This window comes from Myiozetetes cayanensis, unplaced genomic scaffold (genome assembly GCF_022539395.1).
Source record: "Myiozetetes cayanensis isolate MyiCay16 unplaced genomic scaffold, myiCay2020 scf3, whole genome shotgun sequence".
Classification (NCBI taxonomy): Eukaryota; Metazoa; Chordata; class Aves; order Passeriformes; family Tyrannidae; genus Myiozetetes; species Myiozetetes cayanensis.
Window position 1 is genome coordinate 25,008,692 of NW_026087521.1, and position 26,773 is coordinate 25,035,464.

General features: G+C 36.2%; 1 protein-coding gene across 1 annotated transcript in view; it reads left to right on the forward strand.

The window, feature by feature from the left end:
- TFEC (transcription factor EC) overlaps positions 1–26,773 on the forward strand; it is a 67,634-nt gene that overhangs the window by 14,793 nt on the left and 26,068 nt on the right. Inside the window, exons 2-3 of the mRNA XM_050323797.1 lie at positions 13,260–13,511; positions 15,734–15,829. Coding sequence (XP_050179754.1) covers positions 13,431–13,511; positions 15,734–15,829 — 177 coding nt within the window. The 5' untranslated portion in view covers positions 13,260–13,430. The remainder of the gene's footprint in view (positions 1–13,259; positions 13,512–15,733; positions 15,830–26,773) is intronic.

The following is a 26,773-nucleotide window of genomic DNA, read 5'->3' on the forward strand; positions in this document are numbered from 1 at the left end:
AGCTTCTCTTCCCTGTGACAACTTTCCCCTCCCATCCACAGCACTTTTTTCACAGTGGACACACAACTTTTACACTTTGACATAAAATCTATTTCAAGTAAGTTTCTGTGTAAATCCTCTACACAGTGAAACTGTACTGCTGGTGCTCCTTCTTGTCTATGAGGGAACATTGAGATTTGCTTAAATGAAGCAATAAAAACTTTAAATTGTTTGCCTGCCTATCTGCTATCTGTTCCAAAATTTACCATCTTGAAGAAAACCTTAGCAACAAAACAATCACGTCTTGTTTGGATCTACAAAATGATCAAAACCCCTACTGGGAGTTTACTGTTTCTTGTTTTGCTGGTAGTCTTTTATATCATTCCTGGCTTATGCTGGCAAAGAACTTTCTGGCTGATGTACTTCTGTGGCGCCTTGAGTTTCACATCTAACATCAGGATCCTTTGTTCTGTGCAAATACACAGAAGCCTTCTCTTCTCCGGTTTTCCTTTTATTTTGTTAAGGTTGTTTAGTTTTCATTATGATGATAGACTAATCTTTCTTTTCCTTTACAGCTATCGTTGTTTAACCCCAGCAGGCAACTATATACCATGCAGCTGCTTGTTCACTTCCCCTTCCCTGCCCCCCACTGATGGGATGGGGAGAAGAATCAGGAAAGAAAATACAACTCATGGGTTGAGATAAGAATAGTTTAATAATTGAAACAAAGTTAAGATAATAACAACAACACTAATAACACTTTTAATAATTGTAATAGAAAGGAGAGGGAGATAAAACTCAAGAAAGACAAGTGATGAACAATACAATTGCTCACCACCTGGTGAACAGCGCCAAGCCCATCTCTGAGCCACAACTGGCTGCCCTCTGCAAGTTACTCCTCCCAATTTATATACTGGGCATAATGTTCTGTGGTGTGGAATATCCCTTTGGCCATTTCAGGTCAGCTGTCTGGGCCATGCTCCCTCCCAGCTTCTTGTGCAGCTCCTCACTGGCAGAACATGACCCACTGAAAAATCCCTGACTTGGAATAGGTACTACTTAGCGACAGCTAAAACATCAGTGTGTTATCACCATAACTCTCGTACTGAATCCAAAACACAACGCTGTACAAGCTACTGAGAAGAAAATTATCTCAACTGTAGCTAGGACAGTAGTTTTATTCCAGCTATTTTCTTTTGAAGGGCTTTATTTTTGCGTTCAAGTATTATGGCTAGGAATAGAGGGATACCCAAAATACCTTTGAAGTAGACACTGAACTTAATGGTTTTTTTATGTTACTTCATATTCTGATGGCTTTTTATCAAGACATATTTTTTTTTTCTACTTATATTATCATAGTGTTTTCCTCTTTCATAATGGTATTAAATCCAGTTCTTGTTTTGTGCCTATTCATCCTGAGTCAGCATATCCTGCTCCTCCCCCTACTCTGAACCTTGCCTCAAAGCTTTCCAGTAAATAGGTGGATAATGCTATCTGCAAATCTCAGGTGACTAGAGTATTCTCTGTTGATACTGCTGTGCTCAGTGTCACATTCAAGGTTTGCAGTGACCTTCATGCAGGAGAAAAGGGTGTTGGTGACATAATTGGAAAGGACCTTTTCATTTACCTTGGTAAATATAAATTTCAACTGAACTGCATTATAAAAGTTTTCAAAGAGAGAAAATCTACAATAGTGTCTTTAGAAGTGAATATGAAACTTTAGTACTCTACATGAAAACTTTGCTTCAGGAACTGAAAATGAAGGTTTAGTTATCTGAGCTGGAGACTCATGGAGTAATGTGACAAGCTAAATTCTGCTGGAGATCCAGCTGCGAGGATGGACAGCAGCAATTTTACACTTCAGGTAGTGGGATTGTAATCTTTAGGGTGGGATACTCCTGACCAATAAAGACACCATCCTGACTGTAACAGTGGGCTGTGCACTCATGCATGTGTGGTCAAAGAAGGAGAAACATGGCAAAAAACCATCTCAGAGACCAGCACAGCTACAGTCTGAGGTCATGTTTACCCATCCTGTCCTTTGTGCTAGTTCGCTGTAAGAAAGCCTTCCCTACTCTGGCAAGCATTTATGCATCTGTTAATGCTGTGGGATGATCCTGAGGGCCACTAATGTAAGGGTAAAATCTGGAGCTGACTGAGAAAAAAAGAGTATTACCAAAATGTAGCTGTCTTATACCTATTGTCCTCATACAGCTAATAAAAAGGTGATGAGCCCAAGTAAATCTCAGCAGATTGTGTTAAACTCCTTGGATAGAGTGATAAATAAACTTTGACTGTGAACTAGGGTGGAACCCTAGTGTTTTATGTTGAAGATAATTATCTCATTTCAGATGACAATAATAAGATTGCATTAGGAAGAGTTCTGCATCTGGGTTTAGGCTTTGTGGTCTTTTGAATGGCAACCGTGCTGTCAAACTGACAAAACGGCTGAAGAAAACTGCTAACATGGTCATACTGTTATGGTATCGATTTGTTTCAGCATCTGTTCTTCAGTTATTAATGCATTTAAGACACAGATAGGAAGTTTCTTTCCTTAAAAGTACTGTATCATTTCTTCTTCTTTAACTGAAATTCCAGCCAGAGTTAAGGAAATACCCTTATGAACCATTTCTCCTTTCTCTCCCTCGAACAGACCGAGTATAAACAGACATACATTATTCATGGCCAGATTTGTACTAGTCTTTTCTTGTTTGCCCTACTGTGTTTGGGTACCCAGGCTATGGTGTGATGCTGTTGTGTAGAGGTGATAAAACTGATAGAAATCCAGCCACTGCAGGTAAGTAATGATGCTGGCAAACCAATGTTTATGTACTTTATATATATATTTGTGTGATAAAATTCAAGCTATTAGGTTCTTGCTTTATTTTGAGATGGAATCACAGTTTTGTCTGCCACCTTCTTAAGCCAAAGAGACCACCACTTGCCTTCTCTCTATAATGGCCTGCTGATTATGCTGCTAAATGCTAATTAACTCAATTGATAATTAAATAAATTTGTTAATACTAATAAACTCACTTACTAAATCTTACCATTAACATTCACAGCACAGCACTTTGTTGCAGTACAAACACTGTGACATGTTTTCCTGCTGAAAGTTCTGTGGCAAAATACTAAAGAGTCTTTAAAATAGCTATTATTATTAAGTATTCTTATTTTCAACTAAAAATATTTCACACATATATAGGCATCACAATAATTTTCCAGGCAATTCTAGCAACCTCTTTTTTACTCGTACATTCCTTTTCACATGAGGACCATTTCATTTGAAAGACTTGTTCTGTACAATACAGCTTATAAATAATGCTCTTAATAATGGCTTACCAATAGTAAGCTTTAATTCCATATTCACACAGAAGTCTCATTTAAACTAAGTGGGAGTTTCTCCTGATCAATCCCAGAAAAATCAATCATCTTTTGTTAATTAATGTTTTTATTTAGTGGCTGTTTGCTGAAAACTGTTAAGTAGTTTGAGCTTAGTCTAATATCACTCCTCTGGTTCCTATTCTATAGTGTCTACCAAGTGCACAAATGTTTGTTGTACCTAAATGGAAATAGAAATGCTGCAGAATACAGCTCTAATGCTCAAGAATGTGTGCTTGTTTCTGCTAGGCTGCCTTTTGTTTCTATTTGTGGTGTTTTTCAGCAGTTTTTATTCGAAGGATTTTTCAAAGGCTGATTTAATTATTTAAATAATTTTAAAAGGCACTGAATTTTGATCTGTTGCATATTAAAAATGGTATAAACATATTTGTTACTTTTTTTTTTCTAATTGAGTCAGTACTGAATGGAACATATTGTGAACTAACATTAGTTTAAATACACATCAAAAGGTAAGACTGCTTTCTCAGGTCAGTACTGAAAGTAAAAATTATGCTATTTTTGTGAGATTTCCCATCAGCTGTGGAGTACAAAAAAATACAGAGTTTTGCATGCTGTAAGTGTTCCCTGAATTAATTGTTGGCTTCTCTTCAGCAGATGTTTGTCATTGAATGTGTATTTCCAGACTCAAACATAAAAAACTACAATTCAGAAAATATTCCTCAAAATAAATTAAATTTTTTTAAGTAAACATTATATCTTCCAGTTATGTTAGGTGTTTTTTCCCTGACAGATAGGTTCTTTATTTAACACTTATTTGTAAGAATAGTGGCAAACTCAAATGCTATGAAAGTATTAAAATATTTCAAGGGTCACATAATTGATGTGAATCAATTAAATTGATGTGAATCAAGTAAATCCACTGCTACTACTCAGAACATAAGTGGAAGTGTATTGCCAAAAGATTACACTGATCTGTAGCTGGTGTTCATGTACTAAAGGTAATGTTTGCGAACCCCATGAACAGCATGACAGCAGCATCCTGAAGCATGAACATGCTCAGACTCATTGCTGCTTACAGCCATAAAATATATTTGGACACAAAATGTACCAGGTAGTTGTTTTTTTTTTTTTAAATGCTCTTAACAACTAATATGAAATATTTTTGTTACTTTTTTCTTATATAGTTATCCTTGAAGTGACATTCCTATTTTTGATGGAAACGTCACCTACTGCTGCCAGCTAACCTAATCTGCTTGCCTTGTATGAAAGCACACTTTGTGGACAGATCCTAAGCTGGCTGAAAATGATGTTGCTGCCTTGATTTCACAAAAATCGTGTTGTGAAGCTGAACCTAAGATGCCTACTTTGAAAGCTTCCCCCCTTGCCCTCTTTATCATTCTGAGACTGAGGAAATAGAAATAGAAAGCACATTTCTCAGGCTGAAGCTGGTTTTGTCTGTGCCTTTACAGAAGCTATAACCCTTCACAGACTTAAAATATCTTGTCTAACAGATTAGCCTCCCTGATGTGACTGTCTCACCAAACCATCTTATGCCACTGGCTTTGTTTCCTCTGTTCTTGCCGTGCATGGGCTCGGGGGTGCATACCCCTTTACAGTTTGTTTTCAAAATGAAGGAGGACTGAAACACACAAAAAAAGGGTTAGTAATAAGCAGTGCTGTCATCTGGTGGTGAAATTACCACTTTGAACAAACTGACCATGCTTTTCAATGTATGGGTTTCAGTTTTGGGGATGTTGATATAGTCCCCTTGGCATACAGACATAAATCTTTCATATTAGAAATAGGCTAAACCAGTTATTTTGCCCAAAATTACTAAGCCTTTTGAACTTTATTTTTGAAGAAGAATAGCACACCAGAGGTAGGTTCACTGAGTTCAGGCTTTGAATTTTTCTTCAGCTTGTGCAGCCAAAACATGACAATGTTATTGCAATATGCATTATAAATGTTTCTTGTTGTGTGCAAATAGTAATGGAATGGAACACTAATGGTCAAATGGAATGAAGTAAGTGCAAAAAGAAATTTCTCTAATAAATATATTCAAATGTCAAAGTATTATTTTCTACTCTTACAGTTGTACCATCAGTTCTTTTTTACCACATTATACTTGATGTCCATACCTTTACATACAAGGAAAATACGCTTTTTAGATCTAGCATGAAAGGTTGTTTGTCTATCTGTAACTGAACTGTAACTGTAATTAGAAATCAAAGAACAGAGAGAAATATTTTGCAACTATTCTTACCTACACATAACGGTAGTATACATACCAACTGGTTTTCTCTGATATTACACTTTTAATACAAACTTTACAGATGGATAACAAAATAGACTGTGTAGATTTCATAATATAGTCATCTTTTGTCTTTTCTGAGTGCTTTCATCTGAAGCTAAATGGTTAAAAATGCTGAAATTAAAATATAAGCTTTCACGTCTGCAAGAATTTTCCTTATTGCTGATCCATGTATCAGCCTGTGTTATGTGCATCCTATATTTTGGAGAAGACTTCTTTTAGATATATGACACTTGTCAGAAAATCTTGAATTGCTGAATAAAATGCATCATTCTAGTTATGGATTTTCCATACTGCTATAATTGTTATTTCTATGCGTCTGTGCTAATTGTTGCAGTTGACAAATACAGAACATAGCTAGCCATACAAAAAGTTTCTTTACGTTCTTGAAATGCAAGAGTCATATTCACTGTCCTGTAATAGCACCAGCAATAAAGAGGAAATGAAACAGTAAAGATTTATTATATTCAACACATCTCATGAATCAGTGAGAGCACGAGAGGGTCACCGTTCAGAGTCAAAGTGAGGATATCAGCCTGGGTTTCATAATTTGATTGTGACCCATTGTTATACTTGTGTGGCCTATTAACTGTAGTGGTTGGTTTTATTCATAGTTTAGATTTGCAGCTTAAATTCCAACTTAAATCAAAGGGATAGTTTTGTAAAAATACTTCCTGTAGTTTGCTTTGCTTAACTTTATAACCTGTTTTTATAGTGCAGTGTTAAAAACTTGATTCTTTTCTGCTACTGAAGACCACAAAGTCATTGAGACTCATTGTTATTTTAAAACATGACAAGCTGGCCTTAAGACCTTAGGGATCCTTTCTTCAGAAGTCAAGCTGGTGATGGATAAGGAGCCATCAGAGCTATGTGTATCTTAACTGCAGGAGTTCAATTAAGAAGCCAAGAGTGTCTCAGGTATGCCAGCACAAATGGAAGTGCTTGCTTTGATAATGTCTCTGTAGTTGCTCATTGCAGGTAGTTGGCTTCCCCCAACTCATTTCTGATTGCACAAGGAGGTTAGCACAGAGGAATAACTGAAAGGACTGAGCTCCATCAATGCTCAGTGAGTGCTAGAGAATACCACAATGGGGAAGTGCTATCAAAATCCCTGTGTCTGCAAGGGGATTTGTCAGGAAATGGTGAGCTGTAAGATCTAGCATCTATTAGCCACAGCCCTGAGAGCTCTGCTGCCTTTCTCCTCCTTAGAGAAACACTGTTCTGCTGCCTATGCTGTGCAAAGAAAGTTTCCTTATCCAGCACTCATTTCTGCAAAGTCTATTTTGCAGTTATTTTGCTCCCACATTCCTCTTGTTTTGCATGCTTGGCAGTGTAATGGAGAATTTTGAATCGCTCCCACTCTACCCTGCATCTATACTTATCAGCTATTTTTAGACACTGAGATACCAAAATAGACAAACAGTAGTCATTGTAGAAGACATGGCCTTTGTCAATGAACTTTTAAGTGTTTCTTCTTAAGTCCCTTAACCCTTGAAAGAATATTCACAAGTTCCTGATGGATATGATGTCAAAGGTTAAATAAGATGAAAAATAGTGCATTAGAGTCACATGAGAATTTTTTCTTAACTTGAAAGCTACTTTAAGGCATCAACTAAATACAGCTGTAAGTTTCCAAACTGGATGTCTTTTGCTTTGTATTTTCTATTCATGCATATTAATGGGAAGGTCTCATCTAGTCAGATCAAAGTTCCTATAGGAAAAATATTCACATTTAAAAATTAATTACTGTGTTTAGCTTAAGTAATTAATTGGCATAATCACACATGCTTTTATAAACTAAACATTAAAGTGAATAGCTACAGTATTTGGTGATAGTTCTTAAGATAGAAGTGTATAATTCCTAAATTAAATTAAATTTTCATTTTATTATGAAATACTTTTACAAATAGTGTTTCCTCAAAAAGTTTAATAAAAAGAGCAGGACAAACAAACAAGTGATATTCATTTGTAATAAAAGTTAAAAAGGATTATTTCATAACTAAAAATGCTTTTTTCCTAACCCTTAAAATATGTTTGAAAGCTCTCGGAAATAGACCAAAAATTGTGTTGTGACTGTGTTTCATATCTTAAAATGGAATTAGACTTTTTGGGTACTTGGAGAACATTTTAATAATTAAAAGTTCATAATTAGATGCTTATTTTCTGGTACAGTGGCTGAAAAGAACATGAGGCCCCATAACTCATTTGCAGAGAGGTGTTGCATTCAGGGTTGATGATAAATGACACGATCACCTCAGGATGAGAAATTTTGCTTCAGAAGCTATTAAAAACACTGGAACAAATTAACATTCAGCATAAATGGCAAACTATAGTGAAGTCTGCTGAGTTCTGTCCAGTATATTATGTCCATCTTTAAGTGTATTATTTTGTAGAGATTTAAATATTTATTAAAATCAGAGTGAATTTTCATCAAAGAAAATTATACTATTAAAATAGCTCTTTCTCTGATCCCAAAATCCATAAAATCTAAACACAGAAAGGGTTATTAGACCACTCATTCTAATTCTTCAAAAATCACAGGCTTTTGTATTCCGTTCAAGTACTGTCCTAGTACTCAGCTTTGAGTCTGAGAATGTGTATGATAAAAGTATATTTTGGATTTGATTACTACATCTCTTCTAGAAAGTCATCAATCCTTAGTTTGAAGAAAACAGCAGTTAGAGCATTTCCTCTTGAGTGTTTCGCTGTTTATGCACACAGTTTCCAATATACATTTGCCTAACATCAGCCTGTGGCCAGTGGCTCTTACCACAGCTCTTCTGTGCTAGTTGAAAGTCCCTTTTCCATTCAGCATCTCCCAAGATTTTCACAATTTTTTTCACAAATTGACAACAAGAACATAGCTGAGTTTCTTCAGCTTTCATTCAAACACCATTTTCTCAGTCTACAATTACTTCCAAAGTTCTTTTCTACATACTTTCTATTTTTCAATATCTATGTCTCAAAAATGTTTAGGGTAGAAATATTTTTAGGCTTCCATTGTTGATCTCTCCTGAGCCATAAATAAAAGCAGAGTGAAGCCGGGCTCCTATTCACTACTTCCTTTATGCTATTTTCCCTTTCTTCCTATAGCATCAGTGGGACACTCCTGCTGAGTTGCTGGTTTGTTATGACCCCAAATTCTTTACAGACAGACTCACTGCTTGAGATGTTTTCTTCATTGCTACCTACTGTATTTCTTCCTCCAGCATATGCAGATTTGTATTTTTCTGACTGAGAACACTGCTCTAAAAATATTTATGCTTTCAAGTTTGTTATATTTTTCATTAGTCCCAAATCTCTGATGATTAAATTGAGAAGGTCAAGACTGAGCAGCCCCTCTTTCTAATGCCAAGCCTTTGCTAATCACTTTCTTATGCATGTTTGTTAGCCAGTGCTTAAACTGGTTAAAACACGCTTTATTGATACTGTGTAGTGCTATATTTTTAATTAGAATATTGAATGATGCTAAGTCAAAAGGCACACAAAAGCTGAAGTTTATTATATCTACATCGTTACCTTTGGCAACCTAACTTAAAATCTCATCAAAGAACAGAAGTAGATTTGTTTGACAAGGCTTATTTTGCACAGAACTATGTTGACTAGCATTAATTATATTCCTATCTTTTAATAATTTATTAATTGAATCTCTTTCCAGTTTTCTTATTATTTCTCATGGGACTGATGGTGGGCAAAGCAGCTTGGGAGTACAGATATCACCTGTTTGCCCTCAGTGGAACGCCAAAGAAGATGTAGCACTGCTGCTTACTGGAAAATCAGTGACATTCTTCATGCCTCCTTTAGGTCCTCTAAATATGTCCTCTTTCTTACTTTTGACATGCTACGTATTCCTTTACTAGCAGAAGAAAAATCCCATCAGAAATTGTTGAAGGCCTAGTTATGCCATTGTGCAACATATTAGAAACAAAAGTAAACTTAGAGTGGCTGTGGGAAAAGATGTTGCACAAGTCTACCACAGTTTTACAACATGATGATGTGTGCTCGAGTTAGAAAGAGCAATTGAAGAAGTTTGAATATGCATCTGAAACTCTGGAAAGTTTTTGTTCCCAGAACAGGCTTGTCAGTGAGGTGTAAAGTAGAAATGGGTACAGTCAGCTACATGTGCATTGGGATCTTTTTCTGGATTACAATAGCCATCTCAGAGTGTTCATTTCTGTTTCAGCTTTGTGGAATTGGTGGAGTTATATTTGGCTTAGTGTTGGATGGTTTTGGCTTCCTTCCTGCTTGATGTTTCTGGTTCTGAATAGACTTTAAATTCATTGTGATTAGGAAAGCCAGGTACTAGACAACAGGGGTGCCTAGGAGGGAGTGGATAATCTATTAACCATTAGATTTTATGCTGTCCTTCACTCAAATAATCTGAAATAATGATCATTTTAAGTACATGGCCACAGCAGCTCCAAGAGGGGAAGCAGCACTACATCTACACAAATTCATCAGCTTGTTACGTCTTGCACGTACGACAACAGCAGCACTTAGCAGGAAGGGCCAGCTCACTGACTATACCTAGAGCCAGAACAGATGTACTAGTAGGACTTCCCCAGAAAAGTTTTGAAAGCCTGTGAGGATGAAGATGCCACAGCCTCCAAGGATAATGTGTGCCAGTGCTTAGCCACTCCTTGTGGAGAAGCTGAAAATTAAGTCAATGTTTAATGTTTGCAATTTTGGCAGTAGTTTTTAAAAAGAATTTATGTCATCTGAACTTTTCAGAAAATATAAACTGAAACTTACCTTAATACCCCTGATAAAAGATAATAGAAGTCATCCAGCATCCCAGTGGAGAATAAACCAGTCATACTTGGAATGTGACACAGGAGTATTGGGTTTTATAAAATTATGAAGATTTGAGTTTCCTATTTCACACATGTTACATGGGAAGTTTTAAGAGTAATTTCTATGTTTTGAGAGCTTTACTTGCAATATTAATATTCCTTTGTCATAGTATGAAATTTTCCTCTCCCAATTTTTTATTATACAATAGTATGATTAGAAAAAATAGGTATCATGTTCTGCTTTGTCTTTACGTCTTGGTTTGATTTTAAAAAGTACTTTACTTATTATTAGCAGTAACTTCTAAGACTTATTTAGAAAATATGAAGATGATCAGGGATGGAAATTTTGAAAATCAGGGCATGGATCCATTTTTAACCTCAAAGATTCTACTTTGTAATGACTGTAACTGGCACAGTAAAAGGGTGGAGAGATTTGCAAAAGCATAGCAACAGATCCTATTAGCAAAGTTTAATTTTTTTTGCTTTTGTAAGTTCAGGACAGTTCTTAGAAATTAGTTGATTGTCTTTCACAGATTTTCCCTTTGCCCAGTGGGATAGCTCTGCAGTGGTTCACTAGGAAATCAGGCTGCCACTAGCAATCTGAGGTCCAGGGAAAGCAAAAAACAAGCTATTGACTTTTCAGCAATCTTCCTGTCACAGAACTCACTTCCTTATTAAAATGCTTTATTAGAAACAAGTTTAAATCAAGGTAGTATTTATTCTGGACACTGCAAGTTTCTTATGTTTCCTATTTCATCTGAAGATATATGGTATTCTGGATGTTATGCTTCAGGTAGGCCTGTAGCAATTCTAAAGCAGAAATTCATTGCTCACTACAGAGTGTTCATCAGCTTATTTAAGATAAAAAATTATTTGGGGAGAAATTCAATTGTAGCCCATGTGTTGATCCCATTCCCATTTACACCACATGAAGAAACTGTGTTTTCAAAGGTGTTGCAGAGTTCTGCACTGCTGGAAAAGAGATATTGATCAGTTTAGGTACTGCAGAGGTCTGGGTAGTGGTCATTTTGCGTGGACTTATTCAGTGACCCTTGAGTCCAGGGTAATCACAAATTGTCTGTGGATGCTTCTGAAACAGCAGCAAAAAACAAGGTTACACAGAGAATCCCTGCTCTGGCCATCCAATGGGACATATTTGTTTTCCCTTAGCACATTAGATTTTGCCCAAGACTGATACGCTGGTTAAACTGGTATGAAGTAGATTTTGTCTTTGGATTATAATTTAAGAAACTGCTTGAGTGTCTAATTTTCTACACGAGCTTAAGTATGAAGGAGTAAATAAATATATAAATATCTGAATAATTTGTTATGGTTTTACATGTATCTTCACACATGATAAATCAGGAATTAAACTAACAGTGCATTATACACTTTCTAAAACTAACACAGAGGTCTAAATTAAGACAAATAATATCATGATTTAAGTAAATCTCAAATACACATGTAATTTTTACAAACTTACATGGTATGCATACCTTCTTAACATAAATTAGGAGAAAATTCAAACTGTGTATTTAAGATTTTATATCAATATTTTAATGGAATTTTATTTAATAACTTTAAGGCATTCATCAAAATAATTAATATTATATTCATTACTGCAATGGGTTAATCTTTTTTATATAATTAGAAAGTTAGTTTAAAGAAACATAATTAAAATTATTTTAGCCATGCCACCATAACATGATTAAAAATAAAGTAGGTACTGCAATATTGTACAAAAATATAGCTTATTCAAATGCAAACTGCTTTTATGGGCTGTTTATCTCTGCTTATGTGTATTGGAGGAATCAGAAAGCAGTTTGTTGAAATTACTGATTTTTTTTCTTTGAAGAAAAAAGGTCTGCAAAGGAGGTTTTGCTATTATTTACAAATATTAATCATGCTCATACAGAGACTACTTGAGAAAAATTTATTATGAGACATTTGTGACCAGTCATGCTATAGGAAGAGGAGAGAGCCACAGGGCTGAAATGACAGTAAGGTTTGTGTATGCAGTGCTCCTCTGGTAGTTAAATTGCAGGAATGTGACATTGATCTGAAATGGGAGCTATTTGAAGTAGCAACTGTCAATCTCTATAATCAAAGGATGGCCCCAAGTCAATTAACCATTTTGGCATGACCACTTAGTTTGTAAAGTCCTATCAACTCAAAAAGTGATCTGTCCCGAGGAGGCATTTCAAGAAGTCTACACAATTTGCAGACAGTGAACAGTCATTCAGGACTATAGCTTGGACTTGGTTGCAAAAGTACAGCAATGCCTCATGTAACTGACTCTACTAATTACAAGGTGAGACAAATGTGGATTTAGGTGTGAGTGAATGTCTGCTGCTGTTGATAATAATTGAAGTTGGATTATATTTTATTGTATTATATTTATTGGCTAGATTATATTTTTCTTCATGCATTTGTTTACTCTTTCATGTACAAAAAAAGTAAATACATTGTGATATTAATTTTAGAGTACATATATGCTTGTAGATTTGATTGTAGTAATCTCAAGAAAGATAATTTTTAAATTAGAAGAGAAAAATGTGTAGCATATTTCTGGTCTTTTCTCAGGATCGTGGTTATCTTTTCTAATTATGTTTTTCTTTATAATTATTCAGAGGGTTTGTTCAGCTGTGTAAGGGGAAAATGGTATACAAATAAGATATGTGTGTGTAAAACTGAAAAAAAGATTAAGGTTATTAATTCTATCCGAGTGTTATTAAAACTGAATCTATTGTTTTGAAGTACTTTAAAGTAAGCATATGGGCAAATACTGATACCAGCAACTTGAAAATTCAGCAATTATTTCTATTCCTCCCCAGGTACAAACACACTTGGAAAATCAGTCTAGATACCACATACAGCAGAGCCAGAGGCATCAAGTGAAGCAGTACCTGACCCTCGACACCAAGCTGTCCAGCCAGACACTCTCCCTCTCCCACTCTCACACAATCCAGCCTGTGGGAGTGACCTCCATTCTCAGAAACGGACACATGCCTCCAGTCAGCGATATTGGCACACCTGAGAGCCCCGTTACCAAGCTGCTGGCCCTTGGGGGCGAACACGAAAATGCGGTAGGGCAGGGCCGGTGAAAGGAAAGGGGAACTGGGCTTTGTCTGCTTCTACAGAAACGTCACATGACCCACCTTGTACTAGTAGTGGGCAAGAGATGACTTTCTTTACTTTCATGGGGCCTTTGGTTACAGCACTTGCTTCCTGTATCCTTTTGGATTACGTGGGTTATTCCCTTGAATTCCTGTGCATAGCTTATTGTGTGGTCAAGTTTTTAAGCTGCTGTCATCTAAAATGTACTGTTGCATCTTTTTATGTAAGCATCATATGTTGCTGTATGTTTTCTGAATATGGACTTTGCAAAGGAAATTTTTTTTTTTCAGATGAGAGTTATTTCTATCTAAAAGTATTATTCTAGCTGCATTAAAAAGTTAAATACTGATTACCTTCAAGATGTAACTGAAAGAATCACTCATTCATTTTTCAGTTAGCTGATACATTTATATACAGGTTTTCTTGGGTAAATTGGTATATATATGCTAACTTTAATGCCACCATCGACTTTAATAGACGGGCAGCTATTGTACAATATCACATTCTCAGCCAGTGTGAGATGTAGATCATTACGTCCTTTAGTACTTCAACAGATTTCAAATGAGACTGCTTATTAGATAAAGAGGGAATTCCTACAGAAATGAGAAATGGAGATGTGTATTACATCTTGGACTCTAACAGAATAGAAGAATCTTACAAATACATTGTGACTCATTTGAGCATTTGGATGTTATGCAGCTAAGCACGAGGGAGCTGAAAAAACCCACAAAGCTTCCTGGAGAGCTCTTCTGGGACCTCTCCATTCCTTCTGCATTGACAATTGACATTTTAAGCCAGGTTTATGAACTACTGGAGCTACTAGTCTGCAAAGATTATTTTAGATGGCCTTTGTGGAGGCCTCTATGGTCACCTCTGTGCTGGCAAGTGCAGGGTGCTGGAACCACTGTCAGGTATTTTAGGTATCTGACCAGGAATAACTGGAGACTACCCTTGTACCACTCTCTGTCCTGGCAAGGAAGATGTCCACTTGTAAATCCCTCTCCAGGCCTGTGCCTGGTGAAGACCGGGAGAGTGACAGTTGGCACAGGCCAAAATTCTCATGGGCATCTTCTCCATGATTTGAATAATCCCATCCCAGAGCCTCAGGGAGATGACTGGCACAGTGTAATTTCCTAATGTGGATGTGCCTTGTGGTTGAGAGTAGGCTAGTGTTACATTAGTAAATAATATAGAGCCAACACCCTGGTGGTGCACTAAACAGTAGTCATTCCTATTGTCTCATTGCCGGCATTTCGTGTCATCCTTTTGGCCCTGACAATGCTTTCCTAGGTAAGTTTGGGCACAACTCCTGGCAGAGCACTCCTCTCGTTTTAGAGAGTAAGGGGACTGCATGTATGAGCGGTGCTGGGCCATGTGGCCTAAAAGTCTGTGTCGAAATGTCTCATGTCTGTGTGATACTTTCTTTTGTTGCATAGGACTCTCTATACTTCCATCAGCTCCCAAGAGCTGCAGATAGTAGAGTTAACACTGACATGTTCAGCATGGGATCTTTCCCAAAGTTATTTTTGTGAATGGAACCAGACCAAAATTATCATTGAAAACTCATGCTGTACTTTGTCCAAATCGGTATAAGTCTATAGGTCTGCAAACTATTCACATTTCACCCCAAGTAGTTAATGAGTTATTCCATCTGCTTCAGTAGTTTTTGGCAAAGATTAGAGCAAAAATGGAAGCAGAAGACTTCCTGGAAAAGTATCCATTGTAAACACAACACAAACCTCTGCCTGCTGAATCTTGAGACCAGCGTGTAACAATAAACCTTGAGTGACTCACACTCTTGCAGAACCACAGGTTCCTTTCAGCCCTCCTGCACTATTGCAGCAATGCACTGTGGATATGATGAATTTGATCGAGACGACAGGTCACAGTGACAACTTAGCAATGCACTCCTCTCATCTGGTCATGGTGTTGCAATAAGGGGTTAAAATAGGAGAATGGGCTGGTACTAAGAGGAAAGATGTGACTTGTTAAACCACAGATGTTTTCATAACAAGTAAAAAATGTGAATGTTGTGTAGAAGTTTTTGAATTATTTGAATTTTAAGATATAAACTTCTAAAATTCGGTTTCATTGATGTAATAAATACTCAAGATTAATTCCTCTGTATTTTCAAAATAACTTTTTTCCATTATTATTTGTAATGATTTCTCTTAAAATATTATTTTATCAGATGGAAGAGGTGATTGAAGACATAATCAATATGGAATCAAATTTTAATGATGAAGGCATAGGTTGTTCTGAAACTCCTTTACTAATGCAAAGAACTGTAAGTATTTTGTTGAATTTTGTCTTGCTGTTTATACTAGAAAAAAATATTGAGTGATTTAAACACATCACAGTTCAGAAACTAAGGCATAGTGTCAGTGGACTGTTCTCCTTTCTCTTCAGTTCATCCTTTTGTTATGAATATTAGAAAAAGGGCTTCAGTGTGGTGTGACACAGTTGTTTTAAGTGGTTTGAATAGCATTTAAGGTTCTAGCCCAGCAAAAGATCTGGTACATAAGCCATTGGAGTTATTAATTCCTATGCAGGACTATGGATAAAAGGAGTCTCTGGATCGTAGAAGCCCTTTTAAAGTCTTGCTGAAAGATCCTGATACCTCAACTAAAACAAAAGTCAGAGCTTCCCCATGTAACAGTTTCTATGGCACAGTGTCTTATGCTGAAGAAAAGATGGGGTCTAGTTCTTGATTTTCATAAAGACAAGCTGCTTTTAGTTGAATAAATTCAAGGAAAAATAACAGAAATGTAACTTTTCAAATGAAGCACTTTATGGGAATTAATGTAACAAACTTTATTTTGTAATGTCTTTTTGTAAAGGAATGGCAGAGGACTAACCAAGGCTACTTATGTTTCCATAAGTGTTACATATTTGAAGAGGAAGGATGGACCTCTTCTGGACACAACAACAAAAGAGCATTATTATTTATGAAAGTAATACCTACAATAACTGTAATGCACTTTATAGAAGGGTGTACTCTGTCCTCTCACCCCTAATTTATTTTGGGAACTATTTGTCCTCAGGACTTTAAAAAGTACACTGATATAGGGAAACTTTACTTTGGTGAAGGTAGAATGTGTTTCACAGGCTTTGACAATCTACCAAGTTAATTTCAAAACACGGCGTCAGGTGCTTGCTCTTAATCACTCTCTGGAGGAACATCTTTTTCTGACTACAGAACATCACTGGCTACAAAAATACCTTAGGAGATAAGATGTCTTCTGCTCTATGTTACCCACTACACAGTCCAGTATTGATGCCAATTAATAGTTCCATGAACACCTTATATTCGCATACCAGCTAGAGCACTAATACAGCTGGACTGATTTATACATATCTCAGTACAGAACATAGCAAAGAAATGCCTCCTGGGACTGAATTAGTATTTTGGCTCAAATTAACGTGAGGCAGGGGAGGATTCTTTCAGGTGTGGTACTGTGGGATGGTGATGAGAGGCATCCAAACTGGGGTTTGGATTGAAGTCATACTCCCTCAATATCTTTTAAAATTGGATGATGTTAATCTATGCTAATTCCAGGCTCATTAGCCTTTATCTTCGGCCATGAAGGACATATCTCTCTAAAATATATTGAATATCCTATGCAATGACTTTTAGGCCTTGCTGATATTGTATTTGCAAAGATTTGGGACTCCTGCAGTGCCTCTGGTCCAAGTAATGGTACTTGGATTTTTGTTTATGCTGAGGAAATCATCAGGCTGGCAGGTAAGCTGGGGAATAGCATGCATTTCCAAATCTCTCTGTTCAATACTTTGGCAAAATAAAGCCTGCCTTCAACAAGACAAGTGAACTGCACCAGTGTGGAACAAATTGAGCAGTACCTCTGCCTCCTCTATGTTGTCTTTTGGCATTGTGTACTCCAAAAATATACAAAAGAAATACGCATTACAGAGGTGGTCTCAGGCATTTAGCTTATGACACACGGTTTTATGGCACCTTTCAGGCAACATCCTAAATCTGCCTGCAAAATTTTGGTCATAAGCTGTACAATAGAGAAAGATAGAGAAACATGGAAAATAAGTTTTTTAAATCCAGTTTTTCATTATCACATTAAGCATAATGAAATTTTCTTTATCTAAGCTAAAAATGTACAAATTACAAGAGTATTGGACTAGGGGACATGATCAGGAATAATAGAACATGCCCTGAGAAGGCATGGTGGGTTTGTGCTGTACTTAAGCAAAGACCCACATTAGCTCTTACATACTTCTGCACAAGCTGCCTTGCTATGGTGACTGCCATGGATGTAGAGTAAGTGAGATCACAGGTGAGACTGAGTTGCCTGTGTATCTGTCTGATTTGGAATTTTCTTTCTCTTTACACTTCTCCAGTGTAAGGCTTAAGTATTTTCAGAATTTCATCTTATATTTTCCTTACTGAGGATTGTCTTGATTTTTCAAATTCTGCAGAGTAGTCTCTCTGAAATTCTGAAATAACCTGTCTTTGTTTTCAGAATGTGTTAGAAAACTCAGGTGTTCCAAATTCACAGAGCAATTTTTTTCTCATAGTTCTCAATAGACACTGGCTGATTAATCTTTCCACTTTTTACAGTGCTACCTGTTGTGTGTTACAGTGAATTAGTGTTGCTTTAGTTAGATGCACCCATGTACCATTTTAATGGCACATTAAATGAGGACATTGAATTCTGTGAGACCACTCATGTGAATAATTGCTCAAAGGCTCATTGTCTGACCCTGAATTAATGAATTACAGTTATGTATTAGTAGAATCAGAGAAGTGAAAACAAGAACATTCCTCCATCTCTCATTAAAATAATTACAGCTTCTGAAGCTGTAATTCTGGATTAACTGGCTTTTATTGTGTTTGGACCCAAATTTATAATTTCATAAAACTGTCTGGTCTTGGGTGGCAACTTAGGAATTGTTTAAACTAGGGAATTCTCTGTCAGTGTTTCTGTTTCTCTTCACAGTACACTAATGGCAGAAACCTACTTTTTATAACAGTTTTTTAGAAGTTCAGTTAAAATATAAGACCAGGTCCTCCCTATATACCAAAGGTCTTGTTTCCTCTGAAAGTATAACCCCCCATGAAGATGACACTAATTTAAAGCCATTTTTCTTTGTTGTAATAATTATTTTCATGAAACTTTTATTAACAGACAGCAGCATATTTATCTATATTATAAGAAATTAATTTTTTCTCCAAGTATCGGATTAACATATCGGAGCAACATGTTTATTCCCAACCTTATATCAATCATTAGAAAAATGAGAGAAAGAATATATGAGTGAGTTTTAGAAGTGAACTAATGCTATGTGTGTCAGCTATGGTGACAGACATTTGAAAAGCAAATACTTTCCATTTTTATCAGAATTTCATTTGTATTCAAAATCCTTACAGTCTATTCAGTATTTGGTAGTGAATTTAAAGTTTATTACTTTCAAATGTTCAGAACATAGTAAATTTAGATATTTAGGTTAATGTAAAGTGTATATTACACCATTGTCGAAAGTTTAGGGAAAGTAGTAAAAAGCTGTGCTCTACATTGCTTTTAGTATCTGAAAAAGAGAAATTTAAGAAACATGCTGTATTGAGGCAGATGTGGAGAGCATTAGTCACAATAAAGAGAAACAGAAAAGGGCAGAGTTAAAAAATAGGATCTCTACTTTTCTGTGTGTGACTTTGTGAACCACTTCTTGGTATTAAATGTTGTTTTGTTTTGATAGTATGCATATACAGTCCTAGGACTCACCAGAAAACCCAGTAATCTAACAAGCACAATGGAGATCTGTATGAAAACAATTGGCCCTTTACCAGTACTTTCATTCAGAAATAACTGTTGCAGCCCAGATAATCACTGTACAACTGTGATAATGTCCTCTGCTTGACATGCAGTCCACTAAAACTTACATCAACAACATTAGGAGATTGACTGGCTAGGAATGAGAATTAATTGAGAGGATATTAATGTTTTGCAAGGGCACAGCCCTCTCTTGCACAGTACTGAGTACTTTAGCAACCTGGTCTGGTGGGCGATGTCTCTGCCCGTGGCAGGAAGGGTAGGAACTATATGATCTTTAAGGTCCATACCAACCCCTTAGCATTTTGTGTTTGTATGATTTATTTGTAATATTTTATTTAATTATCTAATTGAATGAGCTTGCTATCAGGAATGTTTCCTGAAATCAATGGCTTCTATCCAGTAGAAAGAGGATATTGTTATTATACATGGATAAATGCACCATAAGAGTGATCTGAAGAATTATTCTCAGTCAGGAAGCAGAACAGCCTTGGTAGTCTGAGACAAAGGTGGTGCATAGATCACTCAAAAAAAGTTATTTAAAAAAAAACTCTACAAAATGTTTTCCAAAAAATTATTATTTTCTTTAAAGGAAATAAATAATTGGAGATTTGAAACAGCATTAATTCCTCCAAAGTTCCAGCTCTAACTGCATACTGAAGTCATTATGGTGACATGGGTGCTTTGAAATTTGCATCACCTCAAATATTTAGAGCTGCCACAAACAGTTGGGAACTTTATCTATTTGTGAAGCTAACCAAATTTCTTCAGTCCTTATTTGCATCTGACTTGATATATGTGGTATTTATATGCTGTGAAAGGAAGGATTCAATTACTAACAGAGGAAGGAAGCAAAAGTCCCTGAGCATGCTGAAAGGCAGGGGTTGTGCCAGCCATGAGCTGGGGGGCCCACTGGGCAGGCAGAAGGGTGGCAGAGAGGGCAGCACAATGCTGTGCAAGGGTGATGCCTTGCAGTGAGTCAACTCTTGAGGGATCCTGTGAGGCTTCACTGCTTCACTTTCATGACTTCATTTCATACACTTATAGTTCACTATTTCACCAAGATTGGGAGCTACTGTCTGCTTCCAGTCCACTTGGGAATCAAGTCAGTGGGATTGCTTCACTTCTGTCATTCCTGCAGGAAAAGTCGCAAAGAAAATCTTCAATTGCCCTGCGGCTTTCTAGTATTTGTTTTGCTCCTCTGGTACTTGAAAAAAGTCTTGTGTTGTACAGGCATGGAGTAGAAGTTAGATCAGGACAGGACAGGATAGATGTTTTCCTTCTTTAATTTTTATGATTCTATTAACTACAGCTGGTATAAAGTCCCGGTAAATCTGTTAACTGTACCTTTGATTTTATGAAGACACTATTTATTGGTAAAAGCATAGTTCACTCAGTCTGCAAATCTCACTGCCATTACAAGGTCTTTGAGGTCACAGTTACTCATCATGGCATTAATAATTTGTATTTGTATTAATTTGTCAAATACTGATGGTTACCATCTGGATGGATTACAAAAATTGCTGTCTGTCCCATTCTTGGAAATCATACAGAAAGAAGAAATTTAAGTAGGTATACTCTAAAATATTTTATTCAATAATTGCTGTGATTATTCAATCATGAAGTAAACCTGGCTTTGCTTTAGAGGTGCATATAGTATTGCTGATCTAGGCAGTCCCCTGCTGCATAAGCATGAGTATATTTTATTTAGTGAATACTGATGTCATTTGGCAACCTTTATAAGTTGATAAAATCTGCTAAAGTTCAAAACCATTATAGAGAAAGGGCCAGAGTAAACATTAACAACCTCATTTGCTTAGGTTGGGTAACTTGAAAAGGCTGCATAACATCCGTGAAAATGCTTTGTCAGTCACATTCTACACTAGATTAGTCTTAAAGTCCAAGGAAGCATCAAAGTTCATCTACATATATAAACTTCTCTCTAGCACTCTCTGGTATAATTTCCAAGTTTAACGAAAAAGAAAAATGAAGGAGAAGGAACAGTCAGTAGCTATTGAGGAAATAATAGACTCCTCACAAATAAAACTGGTGAGCAAATATTTTGTTTGTCTTTCTTCAATGCTATAAAGGTGCTAGTTAGGAAACTGTGTCTTTCAGTTGCTTCACTTGCAAAAAGCTAACAATGAAAAGCACAAATGGAGAATTCAGGCCAGTTTCCTGCTACTGGAGGTGTCTTTTGTTAACACTGCCTCTGCAGTTTTGAATGTCATATGAATGTCAGATAAAGGTTTTCTTTTGATATTTCACACAGTTTAGTAGTTTGAGGCTGAAATGGGCAGTGTACAGCTCTCGTGCCTGCTCTAAGTACTCCAAATAGATTGGGTATGAGTGTTTGCAATTTACCTTATGCTACAGAAAAGTTGTTCACAGTATAGAACATGCATTACTTTGGGTCAGGAGAAGAACTGTGGTCCGCTTTTACACAGCCGCAGCACTCAACAGCTATGCAAAATGCCCAAATAGTTAATCTCTCTCTCTAATGCTGTAACGTGGCCAGTGTCTACTAACCCTTCTCTAATTTGGAGGTAAAACTCTCTGGCTAAAGGGAGACAAGACTTGATAACTCTGAACTGAAGGGAAAATTCCTCTGTGGTTTTCTCTCTTTAAAAGGTAAATAGACAGAAATGAAAGTATTATTCTAAAATATACAGTTGTTTGTATACAAGTATCTCTTATAAACATGGTCTTTAGCTCAGACCTTAACATTTATTGGACAGAGGTAAGCAAAAAACAAATCTCTAATTTTCCTGACATTCATACCTTACTCATTCTAAGCCACTGTGCAGAAGGATCTGCAAGAAAATTCCTGCTGTTTGGGGCCACCAAGCAGATTCTGTCATATCCCAAAGCCTCTGCTGCATGTCTCATGCTGTTGTCTGTATACAGCAGTGCAAGACCTGAAGTTCTTAGTAGACAACAAGTAATTAAGAAGGCTACATAAAGCTCATTGGGGGCTGCAGTGTATAGGTTATGATCACTTCTGGAAATAAACTTTATGAATTTCTGTCAATGGCATTTACATAAATGGAATAAAAGACTTTTGAGCTCAGAGGCAACAACAATGGCCATTTTGTTCTCCAAGCACAGTCAAGCTTTTTACTGCAGGACAAAGCTAACTTGCAGAAAAAAACCAGATTTTTTGAAGTCCATTTTGAGAAACAAACTTCTGAAAGATATAACAGATTTTCTTAGCACATTCTTTCTCCATCAGCCAAGGCCTTCTACTTTTGATATATGTGTACAGTAGTTTATGAAGTAGTTGACTGTTATATTTACACTAGAAATAAGCATTTGTGGATATATCTGAAATCAACTACTATGGAAAGGAACTTCAATCAAAATTAAACTCCGCATGGTACGTCCATGTGAACGCACTAGGTCACTGAAATCAGTAAATACCTTACTGTAATATATTCAGATACTTAGATGATAAGTGAAATCTAAGAGGACATAATATAGAGCATATATATAATATAAATACTGGCAATAGAGTTATTAACATATCATCATGGCTAGGCTTCTCAAACGAAGATTTGAGAAGGACTCTACCCATGCTTGCTGCAAGTGTGCTGATGGCTAAAAAGGTCAATGCGAGATAGACAAGTCCGTTGCAAAAGGATTAACATATATATATATGTATATGAACAAATGCCTCATTCTAATTCTGAGAAAAAAATCTCTTTTTCACTTCTTCCTCAGCCTCAATTTTTCACTTTTCTTGTATTTTTGTGCTTACTTTAGGTCACTGTTTTTAGAGGAAGAATTTGAATGATTTGGTATATGCATTTACATATGGTATCCAGCAAAACTGAGGTCAGATGGAACCAGGAATTAGTACATAAGTTGGTGTTACCAGTGAAATAGTCTTAGTAAAACATCTAACAAATCTGTCATTTAATTGTTATCTTTAGGTTTCAGAACCTGGGAGTTAGTGGGCAGTACTCCCATGACGTTTGATTTCTAGCTGGAAGTTGGATGATGACATAATCAGAGCATCACTTCACTTCTGGACTGTGTGTTCTGCTAATTTTGTAATCAGAAATTCCAAGAATAGCTAAAAACATACAATTAAGAGATAATAATTGAAAGAATAGATATCTCCTGCAAAGAGTTTATTCTCCAGAAAATTCCTTAGCATAGTCATATTAGATCAGACATTTATCTAGACAATGGACTTCTATGTATATGATCAGGGCAGGAATGTACTGTGACTGGGAATATGAAGAGAGTTCATTTTTCTCTGATGAATAATGAACCAGCTTGATGATCATTATTTGAAGATAAAAAATGAACTAGTTTTCATGCATAATATATAATATGTAATATAATATATCTGAACATTAAGTCCCTGGTTGAGGAGTGTGTAATTATGAGCCATGTTAAAGATAAATATAGAAGGAGATACAATTTATTCAAATGAAAACAAGTCTGAGAATGCTAGCATTTTCTGCTCTTCTCTTTAGATAATAAAAAGAGAAACTAGAACATTTGAATATTAGTTGTTACTGAAAACCATATATTCTCAAATATAAGTATTTTGTATTGCAATTACAAAAGCACCTAAAACATTTAGCTGTTAATGGGATCTTCTTGTTCTAGACTCTAAAACCAGTATACTACAACTTCTCTGTCAATTGAGAGTGTAAACAAATCTTGACAAATAGAAAGGATAACAGAGCTTATGTTCAACTTTCTTCAAGCAGCACAGCAATTGAAAAAGAAAGCCAGAGGCTGAACCCTAGTCTTCTCAGCACAGGACTTGTATTGACTCACAAGATTGTGTATCCTGTCTGCAATATCTTTGAGAAGATGAAAAGTCACAATTCACTAAAACACACAGTTTTCCCATTGTCTAAACTTGGAAATACCCACTACACCATATATTACTATTTAGAAAATAGATTTTCAATGGATGGATTAATATAAACCTATTGATCAACTCACTATTTGTCAAAATTCAGTGCCCATTTTGATATCGAATCTGTGAACCTGAAAGATTGCAAAAAAGGTTTTATTTACCTGTCATGAATAAATAGGAGGGGCATGACAAGCAATTAACTGTATTTTTATGTTTTGTACCCCAGTAACACAAACACTGCCCAATCTTTTACTTTATATGTAAAATGAACTGTGGACACTATTCCAAGTTTATTTGGGATGCATATATGGGATAAAAATATAAAAATTTTACAAAATCACTGGGGTTGGTTTTTTTGTTTGTTTGTTTTTTGTTTTGTTTTGGTTTTTTTTTAATTAGAATGAATAAGAAAGAACCACATTGAAATAGATGTGGCTAAGAAGAGGAAGTTAGCCTCATTTTACAAAACTGTTCTTGGAAGTGATGCTATCAATTAAACTCATGAAAACATGACTGAAGTTGGATATATTTAGGGATGGGAAATGAAGTGTTGTGCTAGTCTTTTCTTTTAAATGCAGTCTGAGCAAGTACCAATTTTTAACTAGCACAGAAAGAAATGTTCTGTTGCAGACACAGTACTCAGACTTTCATATTAGGCAGCTACATAATCTCAACTTGTGACAAGTAAAGCAGCATGTGTTGTGGTTCATTGTTACTTGAGTTTGTCGAGTGTGCTGGTGCAGTACAGGCAATCTGACCATGAGTAATAGGGTCAGTGATCCTCAGAATGATCTGTACTGCACTGCAAGTGCTGTGGATGCGTGCCGTACTTCTGTTACTGCAGGAAACACAGGCACATAGGCATACTTGGTGGGTTGCTTGTCTGCAATTATTAGGCCTGGAAAAGAGAGTAGCAAAGGAAGTTTCTGCTAGCAGGACTATTCCTGCAACATGCTTCCCACTTGTTTTTTTTCATGGGCACTTCTGGCCTGGGCAGAATGAAGACCTCTGGTAGAGGCAGTCTGATCCTGACCTCTGTACTTTTTGGGTGCATCTTGACCCTTCTGATCATGCACTTGGGCTTTTGAGCAGGACTGTGAAGAAGTAAGGCTGTGGGAGAAATGGTAGCTGGAAATAAGCCTCCACTAATAGGACAGTCCATCCTGCTGTCTGTTTGCACATTCCTCAAGGGAAAGCAAGCTAGCTGATGAACTGTTTTGACCTGTTATGATAGACCAGATACCTTTGGCAAAAAGCTCTTGCTACCCTAGAGTTTAGCCATTTTTGACAACTAGAACATGTGTGGTCTGCTCTTTAAAAATGTACACCCTCCACTGTCCTTGATTACTGGCATCCTTTGGATGTATGGACAGCTGCTTCCTACTGGAATTAGTCTTTCTAATTAGTCCTGCATATCCAAGGTTTGTTGATTGTAACTTTTTGTATGAATGCATAATAGTAAAATTCAGTACAGATTATCTAGAAAGTAAGTGAACAGGATTGCTTTCAGGTTAAGGAGCAAGCTAAAGAGATTATAAAGATTTTTCTGAAAATAAAAGATATTAATGAATTGTACCAATAATCAATCCTCAGCCTCAGTTTATTTAATATTTTCATTAGTGATACAAAAATACATTTATGCTGATGAAATTCACTGAGGTAGCAAAAGTAGAAAGTATTGCCAATTCAAAGGAGGATAAGGATATCATAGAGGAAGAATTATATAAGAATATAAGACCGTGATGACAGAATAGTCTAAATGGAAGGAATGTAATAGTACTGAGTGCAAGGTCATTCATTCAAATACTAATAACAGGAATGTCTGCAGTAAGCTGAGAGCTCATTAACTGGAGATGACAGAAAAAGATCTGGTTATATTAGTTGCCCAGAGGATAACTGTAAGCCATCAAAATGATGGGAGTGCAAAAAGGAGATAAATATGATCTTAGTATCCATCATGAGACGTATTTCCAAGAGACAAATGGAAATATTCACTGTGGGATTCACTGGGCACAAAACTTCTGGAATGCTGTAGACAAATAAAGGTGTCCGTCCACTCTTCAGAAAAACTAATTCAAAGCAGGAAAGGTAGAGAGAGGCTTGTTAGTACATATAATATCATGGGAAGTCTGTCTAAAGGAGCATGACCTGTTTCATTTAGCAAAGCAAACTCTTAAGGGAGCTATGTTCACTCGCAGTAGTCACATGGGGATGTTGAACAATGAACTATATATGTTAAAGGAACACAAATCCAAAATAAAATTTGTCTAGGAATGGAAATAAAGGGAAAACTTTTTGACAATAATTTGTATTCATTCAACTTTTGTAACATACTCAAAGTAAAAATATTTGAGATGTGAAACCTAATTGATGTTAGATGGAACATTATTGGCCTATGAAATAGATTGTGATAACACATTAAATGAACCCAATATCCAGGAAGTGTTTTCTAGTCCAGATTGGGCATTACCATATTCAGCAGAATTTTTAGATTAAGAAAATTCTAGCTGACTTTGGAAAAGGGTTGGGCTGATATTCTTTAGCTGTGCCA